The 19,066-nt window shown below is 51.4% G+C and overlaps 1 protein-coding gene across 1 annotated transcript; it reads left to right on the top strand.

Annotated features, from left to right (window-relative positions):
• Positions 1 to 357: 357 nt before the first annotated feature.
• On the top strand, positions 358 to 18,465 carry HPN (hepsin). Its single transcript, XM_077132156.1, has 13 exons — positions 358 to 518; positions 1,001 to 1,070; positions 5,521 to 5,622; positions 5,706 to 5,747; positions 11,414 to 11,543; positions 11,617 to 11,739; positions 11,879 to 11,919; positions 12,186 to 12,351; positions 12,463 to 12,653; positions 17,158 to 17,253; positions 17,436 to 17,578; positions 17,737 to 17,901; positions 18,123 to 18,465. Exons 2-13 carry the CDS (start codon positions 1,055 to 1,057, stop codon positions 18,159 to 18,161), a joined length of 1,254 nt encoding a protein of 417 aa, XP_076988271.1. The 5' UTR covers positions 358 to 518; positions 1,001 to 1,054; the 3' UTR covers positions 18,162 to 18,465.
• Positions 18,466 to 19,066: the final 601 nt, after the last annotated feature.

Here is a 19,066-nt window from a genome sequence, read left to right as displayed (position 1 = left end):
TGGGCTGGGGGCATGGGAAGGGCAGGGACTGGGGCAAGAGCAGGGAAAGTGGCAGAGGCCGAAGTGGACTTAGGGCAGCCAGGGCCATCCCTCTGATTCACTCCAATCTGTTCCCCACATCCTTCAGTTCTTCTGAGCACACCTTCTGTCTCCCTAAACCCCAAGCCAGCCAAGCCTGTCCCTGGTCCCAGCTCCCCTCAGACTGGCACACCTGGGCCCCCAGGGGCCCAGAGGCGGGTGGCTGGGTCCACCCTGGTCCAACCCCTGCCAGCCCTGCCCCACCGACCAGGTGGCCTCCAGCACTGCCAATCCCATTGTCCGGCCCCTCCCCGCCCCTTCCCCCGCCTCTGGCCCAGCCCCCTCTTCCTCAGGTGAGGCAGCCAGGCCTAGCAGGCTCCACGCCGCCTCTGCCTCCCAGGCCGCCCGCTGCCGCCGGGCCACCATGCTTCTGCCCAGGCCAGGAGACTGACCCCACGCCAGCGCCAGCTCGTGGCTCCACCCCACCTACGGACCCCAGGGTAAGGACCAGGGCCCCAGATCTTCAGTTTCCTTCCTGAGGATGTAGGTCCCCTCAACCCCACCCAATGGATATATCCTCGGGGACTCCAAGGGTAGGCTCTCTGACTTCTCCCCCAGGACCCAGGTGTACTGTCCACTCCTCCTTCAGGCTCAGGAATTAGGGTCCCAGTGTTCTCTACTCTCAGATCCAGGAGGGAGTTCTGGCCCTCTGCTCCCTCTTCCCTTGTACCCAAGAGACCTGGCCCCAGCCCCCTCCTCCCTTAGGTCGAGGCAGGGGAACCCCAGCCCAGCAAATCCTGATCCCCCAGCTGCTAGTCAGACACTGACCCCATCCTTGAACCCAGTCAGTCTGCGTCCATGATCACGGCATGCTCTGGCCAGGGCCCAGTCCCCTTAGCCTCCCTGGATGGGCGCCTGGGACTGGGGGCGCTCTACTGGGCTGGGCCCCCCAGGCCCTGCCTCCCCGTCTATCTCCCCACAGGTCCCGCCCCGGCCCAAGAGGTCAGCCGGGGAATCATTAACAAGAGGCCGTGACATGGCGGAGAAGGAGGGTGAGTGCCCCTTTCCCCGTACCCCCACTTCAGCTCTGCTTGGCGCCCTCCTTCTGTGCCCTCTTCTCAACCCTATACCCCCTTAGAGACCCCACTCTCTGGGCACCCCTCCGGGCCCATCCCCACCCCCTTCTGAGGTCTCTTCTACCTGATTAACAATTAACCAAACTTTCCATGAAGCTATGCCACCACCTCCCTCCCTGCCACCCCATATGACCTTCCCGGCTCTGTGCCTCAGTTTCCCCTCTCCCCCCAGTCATTTCTCAGCCAATCTTGGAGCTGCCATCCGCTTGGGACTAAGTGGGGGGACTGCAGCTATCACGGTGGAGAGCATAGACTTTGAAGTCAAGCCACAGGCATCCATTTGAATTTACTTCTGCCACTTTTTTGCTGTGTAATCTTGGGCAAGTGACATCATGTCCGTGGGCTTCACACTTTCTTCCTGGGTCAAGTTTACATCCTGATACCACTTCCATGAAGTTGTTGGGAGCATGGAACCCACAAAAGGCACCAGCATGGAGCTCAACCCATAAGAGGCATGTGACAAACTGGTCCTGCCATGACAGAGCCCAGCAGACGCGGAGCCAGGGACCCAGAAGCTGCTTCCAGCTGTTCCTGCCGCCGCCTGGCTCTGCGGGCAAAAGAGCAGAGGGAGGACTTTGGACTCAGTCCAGATGGATGGAGAGGAGAAAGATGGCAGAGAAGATACCCGACGGAATGCCTGGCACAGGGGGGCTCCTGGTAGCCCCGGAAGTGGGCCCCAGCTGACCTGGCCCCCTCTCCACCTTGAGTACCTGCTGGAGAGGCCAGATGAAGTGTGGCCTGAAATTACAGATTGTTGGCCTCTTTGGGTCTCCACCGTTAGTGACTCAGATCCCAAACTGCATGGTTTTGTCCAGAGCAGACTTAGGCTCCCAGCTGCTCAAGAGAAGGACCTACACCCTGGCTGAGCAGATAGATACCAGAGATTCCCATCTTTGAAATAATCTCCCTCCTGAAGCTGACCGACCTGGGCCACCAGGGCTGGGGCCTGTGGGTGAAGGAACCAAGAAATGGAGAAAGCTCCCAGAGAGATGGAGATGAGTCTGGATGTAAGAAGGGCTCCAGTGCATTCCCAGATGACTCAGGCCTGAAGGGAGTCCTGTCAGGGCGTTGGCAATTGTCACACCTGGACACAAGTGCTGAAAGGTTCTGATGCTGCTCTTACCTGCCAGGTGATGTGGAGCAGATGTCAGGGTGTCTTTGAGCCTCCCTTCCTCATCTGTAATGAGGGGATGGTAAATAGTAGCCCCCCTCCCTGCCCTGTATGGTTATGAAGTTCAAGGAGACCACAGGACATGGCTGTGAGTTGACGTGTGATTCTGGGAGCCACTGTCGCTGCTGGTGGTGTTTGTGGTACTGTCACTACACCCAAGGGGAGGGTCTTGGTGCAACCTCAGGACTTGAAACTGGAGGAGATGATATCTGAGTTGGCACCCAAAGGATGAGTAAGGAGTAGGTAGGGTGTCGGGCAGAGGGAACAGTGTGACTAAAAGCTGCAGGATGACAAACTGCCAGATGTGCAGTGACACCTTGAGAATTCTGGTTGTTTCTGGAGGTAGAGTAGGAAATGGAGCTAGGAAGGAGCTGAGCTGTGCACACTGGACCAAGGTCTGTTAGGACTGTTTTTGAAAAGGGCGACCGACTGCCTGGCAGTGCTGAGTCTCTCCACAAGATGGTGCTGGTGGTGAGTCTTTGTTTCTCTTTTCTAGCTTGTATTTTCACAAGCTCTGTAGTTTTAGCTGCTTTTGGGGTGCCCTTTCATATGTCTGATAATGACCCATATGCCCAGGAATTTGGGAAAACATATGTTCAACCTGCAGCTTTCTAAACACCATGCCTGTATCCTAGAAGGGCTGGAAACTGAGCTGAGGGCCTTGGACGCAGTCCTAGGGCCACTTTGGAAGCACAGAGGGTTCTAGGCAGAGAAGGGACAGGGTTGGATTTGGGCTTTAGGAAGATGCCCCTGACTTCTCTGTGGAGGATAGGGCCAGAGGGGAAGATTGAGGCCAGTGGGAGGGTCAACACAGCTGAATGGTGGGGACTGAAAAACTGTCCTGTGAGACATCGCCAGGAAGCCAGGAGGTGCCTGCAGAAACCGGGAGCAGAGAGCCTTGGGAGAAGTGGGCAGGGGGATGCTGGCCTCCTGAGGAAAAAGGCCCTGTTGCTCCCAAGGAATGAGGATGCTTCCTGTGCCAGCGGAGATCTGCAATAAGAACACATCTCACCCCACGGGACCCAGGGGGAGGACACTTTCTGTCCCACCAGAAACACCTATTCTGGAGTTGGCCAAAGTTTCTCAATACTAGAGAGCATGGAAAGAGTGTCTTCCTCTCACCCTAAGAGATGCAGAGTGCAGTGCTGCCTGTCTCACAAAATGTATCAGAACCCCTGGCTAGGGCCTGGATAGCCCAAAGCCCTAGCAGGCATATCCGAGAACAAAGGAGCCGGGACTGGCCTGGTGGCCTCTGGGAGTAAAGACTGTCAGCCTGGGCCAGGAGGATGGTTGAGGGGGCAGAGTCAGTGGTGGGGGGAGGGGCGCAGGCCTGAGAGCCCCCCAAGGCAGGCAGGAGCCAACCAGCAGGGGCTGGACTGGCCCACTGGGTCCTCTTTGGCCTTCCCATGCTTTGGCAGGAGCCACTGAGTTCTTAAATTCTTTAAACATCAGACACTGGTGGTCCCAGAAAGTCCTGGACCACTCCCCTCTTACTTCTAGCCACATGACTGTGGACACAAATGGGAGAGCTGGGAGCTCCTGCAGGCCCAGTGAGCTCTCCAGAAACCAAAGTTTCTCTTTGGTCCTTCCAACGGTCTCCAGTGAAAGGGGCAGCTTTTAATCCCCAGGACATCCATTGCATTGAGAATAAAATCCCTCCTCCCCCTGAACCATGTACCTCCCTAGCTGGCCCCAGCCTTGGCTTCCCCTTTCTCAAGCTCCAGTCATTCTGGCTACCCAGTGACCTCTCTAACCCTCTAACATGTCTCAAGGCCTCTGCCTGTGCTGTTCACTCTGTCTGCAACACTCTTCACCTTTTGAGGTTCCAGTTCAAAAGTCATTTCTTCCAAGAGGCCCTCACTAATACCCCCACTGAAGCCCCACCTGTTGCCCTCTCACCTGCATTATTTTCTTCATAGGCTTTATCACACTCTGGAAATTATCAGGCTCATTTACTTATTTACTTGTTTATGCTCTGTGTCCCATCTCCTGCCCGTGCACCCGAGACGGTGAGCCCTGTGAGGGCCAGAATCTCATCTGTCTTGTTTGGAGTATGTCCCCAGAACCTGAAACGGTGCCAAGTGCATCAGGTGCTCAATAGGACAATGGATAAATAAAGCTCTATTTTACTGATGAGAAGACTTAGGCTCAGAGAGGTGAAGGGAATTGCCATACAGCTCTGATGATTTTTAAAACATTTGTTGAGCACTTACTATATATGCCAGACTCACAAGTCCCAGCACCAAATCCGCCCAGGGTTCAGGACTCAGCTCTGCCCCTTCCTGGCTGGGTCACCTTTGGTACATAACTGCACCTCTCTGAGCCTCAGTTTTCCCCATCAGAAAACTGGGAATCATAATGGGGGTTGAGATAAAGACTGACTGATTTAATACATTTGGAGTATTGCCTGACCCAAAATAAGAATCTGGTAAGAATTTGGCTATTATTATCATTTGACAGAAATTTTAAGTATTATTATCTTTAAATGTGAGTGCTAAAAGATTAAAAGATACCCATTTAACAAATAGGGAAGCTAAGGTTCAAAGAGATGAAGCTGCTTTCCCAAGGTCCCAGCTGGAAAAAGGTAAAGCCAGTATTTTAAACAAGACTGGCAAATTTCCAAACTTGGGTTCTCAACTTCCAGGGACAAATTTGATTTTGGAGCTGATCTCAACAAGGAGGCTGTACGGACAGAGGGTCTAAAACAGCAGAAAGAAACAAGGCAGTGGGCAAATGCCAAATAGCAGGGAAAAGAAGCCCTCCAGAGGGTAAAGGTCAAGGGTCACAACCCCCAGGAAGTTCCAAGAACCCCTGGGAAAATGAACAGAAATGACAGGTTCAAGAAAAGACAGCATGAAATGATAAAGGAGCGTGACACACACCAAAAAGCTCTGTGCCATTGGGGAGGAAAAGTTCCCAAAGTGCCAAGAGTGGGGGCAGGGGCAAGGAGGGTGGCAGCTGTCCCAACCATACCTTCTTCTTAGCTGGGCGACCCCTGGGGATCCAGGCACTTGGTTGTCTGCATGGTAGGAGAGGGACATCCCTGCCAACTGCTTGGCCCCAAGGAGCTGGGACCAGGGCATGGCAGGCTCAGGCATGAGTTTTCCCTGGGGGCGGGGTGGAGCTGGCCCAGGGCCCGTAGCCTGCAACGAGAAGACGGGCCTGGCAGTGGCCCCAGCATGGTGTCTGTTGCAGGTGGCCGGGCTGTGCCATGCTGCTCTGGACCCAAAGTGGCAGCTCTCTCTGTGGGGACCCTGCTGTTCCTGGCAGGCATCGGGGCAGCATCCTGGGCCATTGGTGAGAGTGGTCCCTGTGCCTGTCCCCTCCCCTGCCCACTGCAGCCCTCAGCCTGCCTGTTCTCACCTCTGCCTTCTCCACAGTGACTGTTCTATTAAGGAGTGATCAAAAACTGCTGTATCCAGGTGAGTAGAGCCATCTGGTGACTCCTGAATTTGGGGAGCACAGACCCTCATCTGGGTGGGGGTGGGGGGGTGACTGGGGAAATCAGTGCTGAGGAGTAGCTCAGTAAAACTGTTCATAGAATGAATGCAAGAATGCAGAAGTGTGAATAATAACTGCACATTCACTGAAAGCTTCTGTTCTAGTTTGCAAGCTGCTGGAATGTGATATATCAGAAATGGAACGGCTTTTAAAAAGGGGAATTTAAAAGTTGCAAGTTTATAGTCCTAAGGCCATGAAGATGTCCCAATTAAAGCAAGTCTATAATAATGTCCAAATTAAGGCACCAGCAAGAGGTTACCTTTGCTCAAGAAAGGCTGATGGAGTTCAGGGTTTCTCTCTCAACTGGAAAGGCACATGACGAACATGGTGACATCTGCTTGCTTTGTCTCCAGGCTTCTTGTTTCGTGAAGCTCCCCCAGGGGCATTTTCCTTCTTCATCTCCAAAGGTCTCTGGCTACGTAGGCTCTCGTGAGTCTCATGGCTCTGTTGCTCTCTCCAAAATGCTTCCTCTTTTAAAGGATTCCGGTAAACTAATCAAGACCCACATAGCATGGGTGGAGTCACATCTCCCTCTCATCGAAGGTTAATACCCACAATTGAGTGTGTCACATTTCCATGGAAATAATCTAATCAAGTTTCCAACCTATAGTGCTGAATAGGGATTAGAAGAAATAGCTGCCACAAGGTTGGATTACGATTGAAACATGGCTTCTCCAGGGTACATAAATCCTTTTATACTAGCATAGCCTCCTATGCTAAGTCACCCTCTGGGCACATCTCATGTCTTAACTTAGGGTTTTGTAACATCCAAACTGTTACCCATTAAGTGTATCTTGAAATAAAATTAGCAAGTTGCCAGCAACATTTTTAAAAGTATGAGATAGAAGAGATTAGAAAATATCAGAGGGCCGCTCTCTGCACTCTGAAGAAAAAGGGTCTGTTAATCTTTATGTTTTTGTTTTATGTGTTCATATATAAGCAATCTCACAGTGCCACCACAGGCCTATGAGGGTGTGTTATTTTCCCCCATTTAACAGGTGGGGAAACTGAGGCTCAAAGCAATGCCCCAGATGGCGAGCTTATTTGGGCTACATAATGGTGTTAAAATATATTTCTTATTCTGGAGTATGGTCAAAACATGATTTGAGAGGCCGTGTCTGAATTCAGTGAAACCTTCTAGCTCTTCTAGGAAGTGGGGCTATTATTGTCCTCATTTTACAGAAGTGGAAAGTGAGGCACAGAGAGGACACATGGCTGGTAGACATTGGAACCAGGAATGGCTCTGGGTTGCCTGGCATGGGTGTGCAGCATATGGGAATGAATAGCCGCTTGAATAAATAGATGCAGAAACAAATTATGGAATGAATGAGTGACTCTTCCCAAATGCTGGCCAGCCCAAGCTACCATTCTGTGGCCCAGGCCAACAGAAAGAAAGGGGAAATTGGGTGGTAGAATGTGTTATTCATGCCCATCTAATTCCATGAAGGATTTAACCCTCAGGAAGAGAAGAAATGAAAATTCGGACAGGAGAGCCAATGCCAGTGTTAGTTTTCACAGCCAGTGCTTAAAGCATGTTTGTGTATGTCGGGAACAGGCTCCAGGCTTCATAGGTATCAAATCATTAAATCCTTACAACAGCCCATTTTTATATGGGGAAACTGAAGCACAGAAAGGCCCAGTGATTTACCCCAGGTCCCAGAGCTGGTAAGTGGCAGGGCTGGGATTCAAATCCAGACCTGGCTATAGGCTTTACATAATAACCCTGTGAAGCTGGGTTATTGTAGGCCCAGTGAAATGTACTGGTGCCAGAGACCACACACTGATTAGTGGCAGAGCAGAGGGTTAGGACTCCTGCCGGAAGCCCCTTTGCCATCAGGAAAAATCCTGACTCCTCACCAAATCCCCAAGGCCCCTCGGTTGAGGACCTGTCTTTACCCTCCCCTCACACCTGGCTCCAGACCCCAGACCCCAGGCCGGCTCTCACTGCCCCTCCATCCCCCAATGCCCTGGACTTCCCGGTGACAAAACTCTTGCTCGCCTGCTTCTTTCCAGCTCCCACAAGGAGACAGGTTCACTCCTGCACTGTCACTTCTGAGCTATGGGGCCTCCCACCAGCCCTGACGCTCTCTGAGCCTCACTTTCCTCATCTGTAAGATGGGGGTGAGAATAATCAAGTGAGAGTTGGAGGTGATTGTTATCTGTGCAATGCTTGACTCTTCAACTCAAGAAATGTTGGCCCTTGTTGCTTGCACTCCAGACCTTAATCTTCCTGAGCAAGGCCTGCCTGGACCCCCTCCAGCCCCAGGCTCCCTCAGCCCCTAGTTGTCCTTGGTAAAGCGTCCTCTACCCACTTGCAGTTAATCCCTCCCTCCTAGTGAGTTCCTGCCCCAGGCGGTGCCTGGCACAAGAGTGGGTGCTCAGAATATCTTTGCTTAATGAACATGCCCAAGGACAAGTCCCGGAGCCGAGGGACAAGTCCCCGAGCTCACTGGTTTTGGGGTGTCCAGTTGAGAACCACTGGGCCGTGACTCAGGCCCAGCTCTGGCCAGTGCTGATGCCCTTCCTTTGAACTTGGGGTTTTCAGAAAAGTTTGAAAATTACAAAACAAACAAACAAAAGCAACTCCAAAACTATCCCCACCTCACTTTTCTGAGATTTTCACACCTCTAAATATATCAAGCAATCTGGTAAGCATACCGGGTGACCCAGAACATGATTTTTGTGTTGCTTAAAATAATCAAAGCAAGAATAAAGAATTTCAAAGTGAGAAAGAGTGGCATAGAATGTGGCCTTAAAAATCAGTGCAGTTTCCTGGACCATACACCCCGCCCCCCCAAAAAAAAAATCAGTGCAGGGGGCATTTGATGTGCTCCCCCTTCTCGCCCCCTCCCTCAACCCACTTTTTTCCCTGAAACCTCACACTTTCTATCAATCCGGTTTTTGGAGCTGTTAGACGTCACCTTTAAGAATCTCCCCTCCCCCACCGGTGGTGTTTCAAATCACCAGGTGTTGGATTGCAGTGAAGAAGTCGGTGGGTACCTGGCAGAGGAGCCAGGTGTCCCCTGCCCTATGCCTGGAGCAGGAGGCATGATTAAGATAAACTGGCTGAACGTCTCTTGGCCCTGGCAGAGAATGAATGCATTCAGGGTGGACCCAGGTAAAGGTCCCCGGAAGACCCCCCAGGAGAAGCAGGGATTATGCAGGTCAGTAGGCTTGGGTGTAAATCCTGGCTCTGCCAGTTCAGCCCTGTGACCCCTCCTCTCTCAGCCTCCGTTTCCCTGTCTGTAAGATGGGAATAGAAATGGTCTCTATCTCCCCGGGTGGTAGGATTCAAAGAACCACCGGATGTGACCCATGGCCTGGGGCCAGCCCCTGCCCTGGCCAGTCAATGCCGCCGGTGTTATTCCTGGGTGTTGCTTAACCCTCGGGAGGAAGTCGTTTGAGGGGCCGCTTAGGGCACTGGTAGAAGCTTGGTGTTTGGAGTCACTCAGACCTGAGACCAAATCCTTTCTCCACCTGTCTTGTTGAGTGGTGTTGGGCAGGTCACCCCACCTATCTGAGCTTTAGCTTTTCCATCTTGCATTTCTGGGGCAGGTGTTGGCTGATGGTGGGGCAGGGACCCAGTAGGTCCCCAGTGGAGCAGGGCTCTCCCCAGAAGTCCTGCCTCCCCTTGTCCAGACCTGTGGGTCTGTGGAAAGACTGCTCAGTTCGTGCGTGACCTGGTTGGATTCTTCCTAAGAGGATGCAAAAGAGAATTTGCACCAGATTCAGTTTCCCAGAATATGCTCCTGGGACAAAGAGGTCTGATCTTGCCCTGTACATGCTCTCTCCCCACTTTCTCCATTTCTGTCCGTGTCAGCTCCGTCCTTCCAGGGGCTCATGCCACACCTCCGGGTCATCGTCGACCCCTCTTTCTCTCACTCTCACACCCAGTCATCCAACAGACCCTGTGGGCTCCATCTACGAACTCCAGGCAGGACCTTAACTCCTCTCCCATCCAATACCCCCATACTGGCCCAGCCTCCATCCTCTCCCACCGGGACAGCAGCCTCCTCCCTGGTCCCCCCTCTCCCATCCCTGTCCCTCCATTCCTCCCCTCTGGTCTGCTCCCCACATGCAGCCAGAGGGAGCTTGAGAGGCCCTGGGTCAGCTCAGAGCCCTCCCCTGGCTGCCCCTTCTCACTCCAGTGGAAACCAGAGTCTACAAGTGATCCGTTGTGTCTCCCGCCCACCGGGTCTTGCCCTCGCTCACTCTGCCCCAGCCTCTGCTGTTCCCTCTGCTGGTTTGCTGTTCCCTCAGACATCTTCCTGCCTCTCTCACACACACCTCCTGCAGGTCTCTGTTCCTGTCTCGCTCTCTCTTTGGAGTTTGCCCTCCCATCTACTTCCCCTCATGCCGATGCACCCCTCCCCCTGTTGACAGCCCATTATGATCTTGGGAGGCAGAATGCCTGTCACTTATTTATCTTGTTCAGGATTCAGCTCACCTCCTGGGCTTTCAGCTCCGAGGGCAGGGGTTTTTGTCTGATTTGTTCGTTGCTGTGATGATTTGTTCATTGCCTAAAATAGGGCCAGGCAGTACTGTTTGGTGAGCGTAAATGAATAGACCTTAGGGCAGAGCGCTGACTTAACTGTTAATGGGATTCTGCTGACCGCAGGCAAGGTGAAGGTGGGAGCATCAGTTCTCAGCACACACTGTCCCCTCAGCAACCCCAGACTTGAGCACTCCTCAGAAACTCTGTCTAGCCTTATGGGGAACTCTCATCGCAGTTTGTAATGCTGCATTTGGTGAGCTGATTTTTTTTCTTTAAATCACTGTCTGTCTCTCCCCCACCAACTCTGGCTGGGTGAGGGCAGAGCCCAGGGCTGTCTCTGCCATTTATGGGTCCCCAGCATGGAGTGTGCATCCACTTACTGTTTGAGTGAATGAATGAGCGCTACATCCAGGCACTTTAGCATATTCAAAGTCCAGACAAGTCCTACAAGAAATACACAGTTGTTCTTTTCCTTTTTATTTTTAACAGTAGGGGGTGTGTAGTTAAACATGTTGGGAATCTAGAATATTCATCAAGGGTCTTCAGGCTGCAAGAGACAAAGGAAAAGAGAAATTGGCAGAACAAAGGGGGAAATTGTGAGCACATTTAATCAGTGATTCCAGGAGTGCTTCAGGTCCAGCTGCATCAAGGACCTTTGAAGATGTTCTCAGAAACTTGTCTCTCAGCTTGGCTCCATGTTGGCTTCTTTTTTCCCTTCATGGGGACAAAAGTGGCCCCCGACAGAGCCAGACTCCCACACCAGATTGTCTTGGAAAATCTGCTGGAAACAGTTTTCCTCTTCCCAAATGTCCAAAGTTCCAAATTGATGTCTCACCAGCTTAGGAATTTCAGTGGAAAGAGAGATGTTCCCCTACTCCCCAGGGCCAAAGTCCCAGGGCAGTCGGCCACCGGTCCGACTGAAGTCACGCGCCCTTCCAGAAGCAACCCTGAAAGGGGTTTAGGGTCGGGGTGGAGCACGCTGAGTGGCCCTGCAATCCACACGGCCAGAGAGCAGGTCAGGAGTGGGAGGCTGGGCGCGAGGCAGGGGCCAGACTGGCATGACCTCAGCCCCCCTGGCCTGTCGTCCTGCAGTGCAGGTCAGCCCGGCGGACGCACGGCTCACAGTGTTTGATGAGACGGAAGGGACATGGCGGCTGCTGTGCTCCTCACGCTCCAATGCCAGGGTGGCCGGGCTTGGCTGCGAGGAGATGGGTTTCCTCAGGTACTGGGACATCCCTGGGTGGGGCGGGAGCCAGGAGGACGGGAGGAGCTGGCATGACCCCTGCTCCACCCAGGGCCCTGGCCCACTCGGAGCTGGACGTGCGGATGGCGGGTGCCAACGGCACATCGGGCTTCTTCTGTGTGGACGAGGGACGGCTGCCCCATGCCCAGAGGCTGCTAGAGGTCATCTCTGTGTGGTGAGGAGGGCAGCGGGCAGGTGGGACACGCAGTCCCCAAGGCACCCCCCGCCCCGTGCTGCTCCTTGAGTTCCTTTCAGTTGCCTTAATGGGTCTCATTTCTTGTTCATCTGTGCCTTCATCCCCGTCTCTCTCACAGTGACTGTCCTAGGGGCCGTTTTCTGGCTACCATCTGCCAAGGTAAGACCCTGTGACTGTGGACCCTTCCCAAAAAAGGGGGGCCGGGCTCCTCAGAACCCCCAGGTCAGGGCCGGGTCCACTCAGAACCCCCAGGGCGAGGCCAGGTCCCTTCAGACCTCCCAGGTAAGGGCCGGGCTCCTCAGAACCCCCAGGACAGGGCCGGGTCCCCTCAGCACCCACCCCCCAGGGCAGGGCAGAGTCAGACTTGGGTCCCCAAGGCCTGGATTGCTAGCCCCTCTGCTGCCCCTGTGGCCCCTCTCCTGTAGACTGTGGCCGCAGGAAGCTGCCTGTTGATCGCATTGTGGGAGGCCAGGACACCAGTCTGGGCAGGTGGCCATGGCAAGTCAGTCTTCGCTATGATGGAGCACACCTCTGTGGGGGGTCCCTGCTCTCTGGAGACTGGGTATTGACGGCTGCCCACTGCTTCCCTGAGTAAGTGTCCTCCATGGTGCTGATATGGGGGTGAGGGATAGGGAGGGAAGCTGTGGGATGGGTGAGGCTGTGCCAAGCAGGCTACCACCCTTCCCTCCTGTTCCCTGGCAGGCGGAACCGGGTCCTGTCGCGATGGCGGGTGTTTGCTGGTGCTGTGGCCCAGACCTCACCCCACGGCCTGCAGCTCGGGGTGCAGGCGGTGGTCTACCATGGGGGCTACCTCCCCTTCCACGACCCCAACAGTGAGGAAAACAGCAACGACATTGCCTTGGTTCATCTCTCCAGCCCTCTGCCCCTGACAGGTAAGTTGGGGCTGAGCCTGGGCCTGGGGACTCCAGAGGCCAGGGAGGACAGAAGAGGGGCCCAGGGACATGGGGTCGTTCCCAAATCAGATTCAGGTGCCCTTGGTGATTGGTGGTTGATCTTGAGGGGGCACAAACTGGGCATTAAATTTGAATGATTGGTGCAGCCACTTTGGAAAATAGCCTGGCGGTTCCTCAAAAAAGTTAAGCATAGAGTTACCATTTGGCCCAGCCATTCCACTCCTGAGTATATACCCATGTTCACAACAAAACGTGCATGCCAATGTCATAGCAGCATTATTCATGATAACCAAAACACGGAGACAGCCCATGTGTCCATCGAGAGGTAAAACGGAAAACAAAACACAAGGTGTCTGTCCATATAATATGATGTTATTCAGCCATAAAAAGGAATGAAGTACTGATACGTGTTACAACATGGAAGAACCTTGAAAAGATTGTGCTAAATGAAAGAAGCCATGCACAAAAGACCACATATTCTATGATTCCATTTATTCAAAATGTCCAGAATAGACAAATCAGTAGAGACAGAAAATAGATTAGTGGTTTCCTAGGGCCTTGGGTGGGATAGGGAGGAAATAAGGGAAATGGAACGTACTTCAGTTTGCTAAAGCTGCCAGAATGCAATATACCAGAGATGGATTGCCTTTTTTTTTTTCACATGGGCAGGCACCAGGACTTGAACCCAGGTCTCTGGCATGGCAAGTGAGAATTCTGCCTACTGAGCCACCGTGGCCTGCCCTGGATTGGCCTTTTCAAAGGGGATTTATTAAGTTACAAATTTACAATCCTAAGGCCATGAAAATGTCCAGAGAAAGATACCTTGACTCTAAAGAAAGGCCAATGGCATCCAGGGTTTCTCTGACACATGGGAAGGCACATAGCAACATCTGCTGTCTTCTCCCACCTTCTAGGAACACACGGTGCTCTCAGCTCTTGTTTCCAGTGGCTTCCTTTCTAAGCCTTTGGGGTCCTCACTTAGCTTCTTCAGGGCAGGCTTGGTTTCATCTCTTAGCCTAGCATCCCCAAACATCTGTGTCTTGGTTTCATCTCTCTGTTCTCTGATCTTTATGTCAGATTTGAGCTCTGTCTCTCTATGTTGAGCTGCTTTAAGGACTCCAGTCAACTAATTAAAACTCACTTGAATGGGCAGGGTCACATCTCCATGGAAATAATCTATTCAACAGGTCCCACCCAATAATAAGACTGCACCCACAAGATTGGATTAAAAGAGCATGGCTTTTCTGGGGTACATGACAGTTTCAAGGAAGCACAGAGATATTGGGGAGGGCAGCTAATGGTTATGGAGCTTTTTTTTTGAGGGATGACTAAAGTGTTCTGAAATTGATTGTGGTGATGCTTTATGAGTTAATTGTACAGTAGTGAATTACATCTCAAGCTGTTACCAAATAAAATATAAATTTTTCATTTGATCTAAAAATTTTAAAAATATATGTGAATAAATAGATTAGAGGGAGAGTTTGGAGTATTTCCTTGGTCTCAGTGAGAAATACTCACTCGGTGTTAATGTGTCTTTAACACACCCCAAGGTTTGCTCAGCTCCATTTTGGATCGAGAGCAATCCCTGGGCTCCAGCTTTCAGCAGGCCACAGTGTAATCATAATAAGATAATGGAGTTGATGATGACGAACCTTCAGCAGGCAACACTATGATCCTACTAGTGTCATAAAACAACGAGAGGTGTAATAATAATGAAAACCAACACTCACGGGGCCTCCTGTGTGTGAGGCATTGTTCTAAGCATGTCCTGTATATGAACTAATTTAGATCGCCCTGTGAGGGTGAGTTCCCTTATGACCCTAAGGGAAATTGGAGGGCATTCTGACATGGAGACATGGAGAAATTGGAGGGCATTCACACAAGCCAGTGAAATACTACACACAGTTCTCATAGCAGGCAAGGGGCAAAGATTTGAGCCCAGGCTGACTGCCTTGAATCTATGCTTGTAGCCCCTTTGCTGTGCTGCCAGGGAATTCAGGACCATTTTGTGGTTTCTGTATTTATTTTTATGGTTGTTTTCTTTTTAATGATCCCTGATAGTGGTTTTCCAAAGAAGGGAGTGATACACATTTCTTTTAAAACAGAACAAAGCTCTTGCATTAGTGAAAAGAGTGAGGGGTTGAAAATATTAAAGTAAGGAAGCACCTCTGGGGGACACAGGTCGATGGGGTGGAAAGAGCTTGTCTTATGCCAGACACACAGCTGAGGGGATGAGAGCATGGGCTTTGGGGTCAGGCTCTGGTAGTTACCTGCTGTGTGACCTTGGGCACAAGGCTTCATTCACATCTCTATGCCTCAGTTTCCCTGATCTGTAAAATGACTTCTCAGGGTGACTGAGAGTATGTGAAGTGCAGGTACAGAGTGATCACTCCTTCAATGCTTACAGTTATTAGTATTTTTTTTTTGCTTTTTTTAAAATTTATTATTGTGAAAACTATATCATTATTCAATCATCCTCAAGAAACATGGCTACTGGAACACAGCTCTACATTTTCAGGCAGTTCCCTCCAGCCTCTCCATTACATCTTGAATAACAAGGTGATATCTACTTAATGCATAAGAATAACCTCCAGGATAACCTCTGTACTCTGTCTGGAATCTCTCAGCCATTGACACTTTGTCTCATTTCACTCTTCCCCCTTTTGGTCGAGAAGGTTTTCTCAATCCATTGATGCTGAGTCTCAGCTCATTCTAGGGTTTTTCTCAATCCTTTGATGCTGAGTCTCAGCTCATTCTAGGATTTCTGTCCCACGTTTCCAGGAAGGTCCACACTCCTGGGAGTCATGTCCCACGTAGACAGGGGGAGGGTGGTGAGATTGCTTGTTGTGTTGGCTGGAGAGAGAGGCCACATCTGAGCAACAAAAGAGGCTCTCTTGGGGTTGGCTCTTAGGCCTAAATTTTAAGTAGACTTGACCTATCCTTTGTGGGGTTAAGTTTCATATGAACGAACCCCAAGACTGGGGGCTCAGCCTACAGCTTTGGTTGTCCACACTGCTTGTGAAAAATATCAAGAATTCAACTTGGGGAAGTTGAATTTCTCCCTGTACTCACCATTCCCCAAAGGGGACTTTGCAAATACTTTTCCACTCACTAATCGAATCACTCTGGGATTTATTGGGGCATCACTCTGGACAAACCAACAAAATCTCATGTCCTACCTGAGATTCCAAGTATTTAAGGTGTTCAATCAAAGTATCTACATAAGTTATATTAGGAAATGCACTAGTCAAAATAAAAAATTTGTACCAAATAAACATTTTTTGCTTTAGTCTTACACTTAAGGTGAGATTTTACAATATTGATTACCATCTATTTTCAGCACCCTACAGTAATGACATTCCTTTGTTCTTCCTCATGCAAAAACACTTTAAAATTTTGTACATTTATCACTATTATTATACACTCTAGGCATTCCTAGATTATACCATCTCAATCTCTAACATCTATCTTTCTTTCTGATTTCATTTATGTCCCCAGCCCTCCCCCCTCTATCATTCTCACATGCAGCTTCATTCAGTGTTTTAGCATAATTGTGTTACAGTTAGGTAGTATTGTGCTGTCCATTTCTGAGTTTTTATATTCAGTCCTGCTGCACAATCTGTATCCCTTCAGCGCCAATTACCCAATATCTTACCCTATTTCTATCTCCTGGTGGTCTCTGATACCAACGAAATATTCCAAGTTTATTCACTAATGTCAGTTCATATCAGTGAGACCTTACAGTATTTGTCCTTTTGTTTTTGGCTAGTCTCACTCAGCGTTGTTATTAGTATTTTTATTTTTCATTACTAGTTTACTAGTGATGTGAGTCAGCTTGTTTGCTAGGTCACCCCCACTTCACCAACCCCTCACTGCAATCTCTGGGGAATATGATCATTACCACCATTTTACAGTTGAGAGCGCTAAGACTCCAGCTGGTGAAATCACTGGCAGGTGGCAGTCAGGGCTGCTGGGCCCACCTGTGTGGGTTTTGCATTGCACAAGGATGCCTAATCTCAAGGGCGCTGTTCTCATCGTGGATAGCATAGACCTGTGCATTTATTATCATGATTTTTCTGGTGCTAGAAGTCAAGTATCTCAAGATAGGGATGCCTTTTTCTACTTCTCCCTTAAGGCACCCTCTAGGCTGGTGGTGGGCCCAAGAGCTTAAGAGCACGAGCTGGACCAACCCAGGCTTCCAATTCTGGCTCTGTTAATTGTCAGACTTTGGGCAAGTGATTTGGCTTCATTTTCCCCTCCATAAAACAGGGTAATAGTGTAACCCCTGTCTCCCTAGGCTAATGGGAGACTAAAGCAACCAATGCCAGAAGGCACCTAGTATTTAATAGGTGGCAACTCCCTTTATGTCCCTTATTAAGAGAGCAGAGAAGAGGGCATCGGGAGGCACGTAGCGGCAGCTGGGTGGGTTTGCATCTGTTGGAGTGGGCCAGCAGGGGCTCTACCAGTGTGGTCTCTCGTGCAGAATTCATCCAACCTGTGTGCCTCCCGGCTGCTGGCCAGGCCCTGGTGGATGGTAAGATCTGTACTGTGACAGGCTGGGGCAACACGCAGTACTATGGTGAGTTCCCGCTCTGCCTGTGAACGCTTCCTAGGCTCTGAATTGGGCTGGGGAAGGGCAGGGTGGTCGCTGGGGTGACTCTTGGGCTCTGAGATGTGGGGACATGGAGAGGTCAGGGATAGGCACCAGGTGGTGTTGGGCGGGCTCCCCAACTCTGGCCAGCCTTGCCTGCACACCCTCAGGCCAACAGGCCGGGGTTCTCCAGGAGGCCCGGGTCCCCATAATCAGCAACAACGTCTGCAATGGCCCTGACTTCTACGGGAACCAGATCAAGCCAAAGATGTTCTGTGCCGGCTATCCGGAGGGCGGCATTGACGCCTGCCAGGTGAGAGACAGTGCAGGGGCAGCCCCTGGACCCTTCCACTCCAGGGGAGGGGGCAAAGAGCAGTGAGTGGTCAAGCCCCCCGTCTCTAGTCTACGGCCATCCAATGAGGCCTCCTGGCCAGGCATCTCAGCCTCCAGCCAGCCCCCCGCCCCCTCCAGGGTGACAGCGGTGGCCCGTTCGTGTGCGAGGACAGTATCTCTCGGACGCCACGTTGGCGGCTTTGTGGCATCGTGAGCTGGGGCACTGGCTGTGCCCTGGCCCAGAAGCCAGGCGTCTACACCAAAGTCAGTGACTTCCGGGAGTGGATCTTCCAGGCCATAAAGGTGAAAGTTGGGCCCACATGGAAGCCAGAGGGTAGAAATAACTTGGAACTCTAATGGGAGAAAGAGAGGCAGAGATTTCCAGAAAATCCATCCTCAGATGAAGAAATGGGCACTCCAGGGGACAGATGGATTTAAAAGGATTTTCGGGGCAGGGTGGGGGTAGCTGTGGACTTTGGGGGATGCCTCTCAGACCTCAGAAGCCCCCAGTTCTCTTTCCCCAGATTCACTCCGAAGCCAGCGGCATGGTGACCCAGCTCTGACCTATGTGTTCTCCTCGCTGCTCACACCTCCTGGGCCCGAGTTGACCCAGGTGGCTCCAACTGCACACAATGGGATCCACACTGGGCCTCACGTGGAATATTGTTCTTCTTGGGCCCAGCCCACAGGTCCAAGAATACCCTCCCTCCAGGGTCCTCTCTTCCACAGTGGCGGGCCACTCAGCCTTGGGACCACCTGAGCCTCACCCCCCAACCCCCATGTAAATATTGTTCTGCCTTCTGGGGACCCTGCTTAGGTGCCTCAGGATGCAGGATGCTCTTTAAATAATAAAGATGGTTTTGATTACTCTGGCCTCTCAGTTTGTACATGTAAGCAGCAATGAGGACTTTGGGATGGGGGCAGAAATAAGGGTCTGGCATGAATCGGGCAGGGAGATTGATTTCCCAATGCCTACTGACTTGAGGGAAAAGGTTTTTACACTTAACTGAATTACCCTGGAGCTTACTGACTTCAGGTACTGCCAGATCCAACTACTCGAATATTTTTCATCCTTTTTCAAATCTGCTTTACCCATTTCAGGTCATTTCCAAGCAGCCTTAACACAGCCAGAGACAGACATGGTCCCCGTCCCACTGACGCTCCAGAGGAATATACCACAGGGCAGCAGCCCCGCGTTTGGGTCTTTTCCAGGAGCTCGAGCGATAAAAAATCCCAGGCCTGGATCTCATTGGACAGATTTGAGTCATGTGCCCCTCCCTCAGCCAATCACTGTGTGCCTGACGCATGGGAGTGAAGGGCTCAGATCCTTAAGAGTCAAATGACCTGAGTGGGGGGGGGGGTGCTCCCAAAGGAAAAGGGGGTGTTGCTTCCTGAAAGATGACTATGGATGACCCTTTAGCAGAAAACATCCACTTTGAGATGACACAGGAAACAGGGCCCTGCAGGC

This window comes from Tamandua tetradactyla, chromosome 16 (genome assembly GCF_023851605.1).
Source record: "Tamandua tetradactyla isolate mTamTet1 chromosome 16, mTamTet1.pri, whole genome shotgun sequence".
Classification (NCBI taxonomy): Eukaryota; Metazoa; Chordata; class Mammalia; order Pilosa; family Myrmecophagidae; genus Tamandua; species Tamandua tetradactyla.
Note: the sequence above shows the minus strand (reverse complement) of the source record. Positions and strands in the feature narration are given on the sequence as shown.

Coding starts and splice junctions, on each gene's coding strand:
- HPN (XM_077132156.1), top strand. Junction 5,748..11,413: donor TCAAAAACTGCTGTATCCAG/GTGAGTAGAGCC, acceptor GTCGTCCTGCAG/TGCAGGTCAGCCCGGCGGAC. Junction 11,740..11,878: donor CTAGAGGTCATCTCTGTGTG/GTGAGGAGGGCA, acceptor TCTCTCTCACAG/TGACTGTCCTAGGGGCCGTT.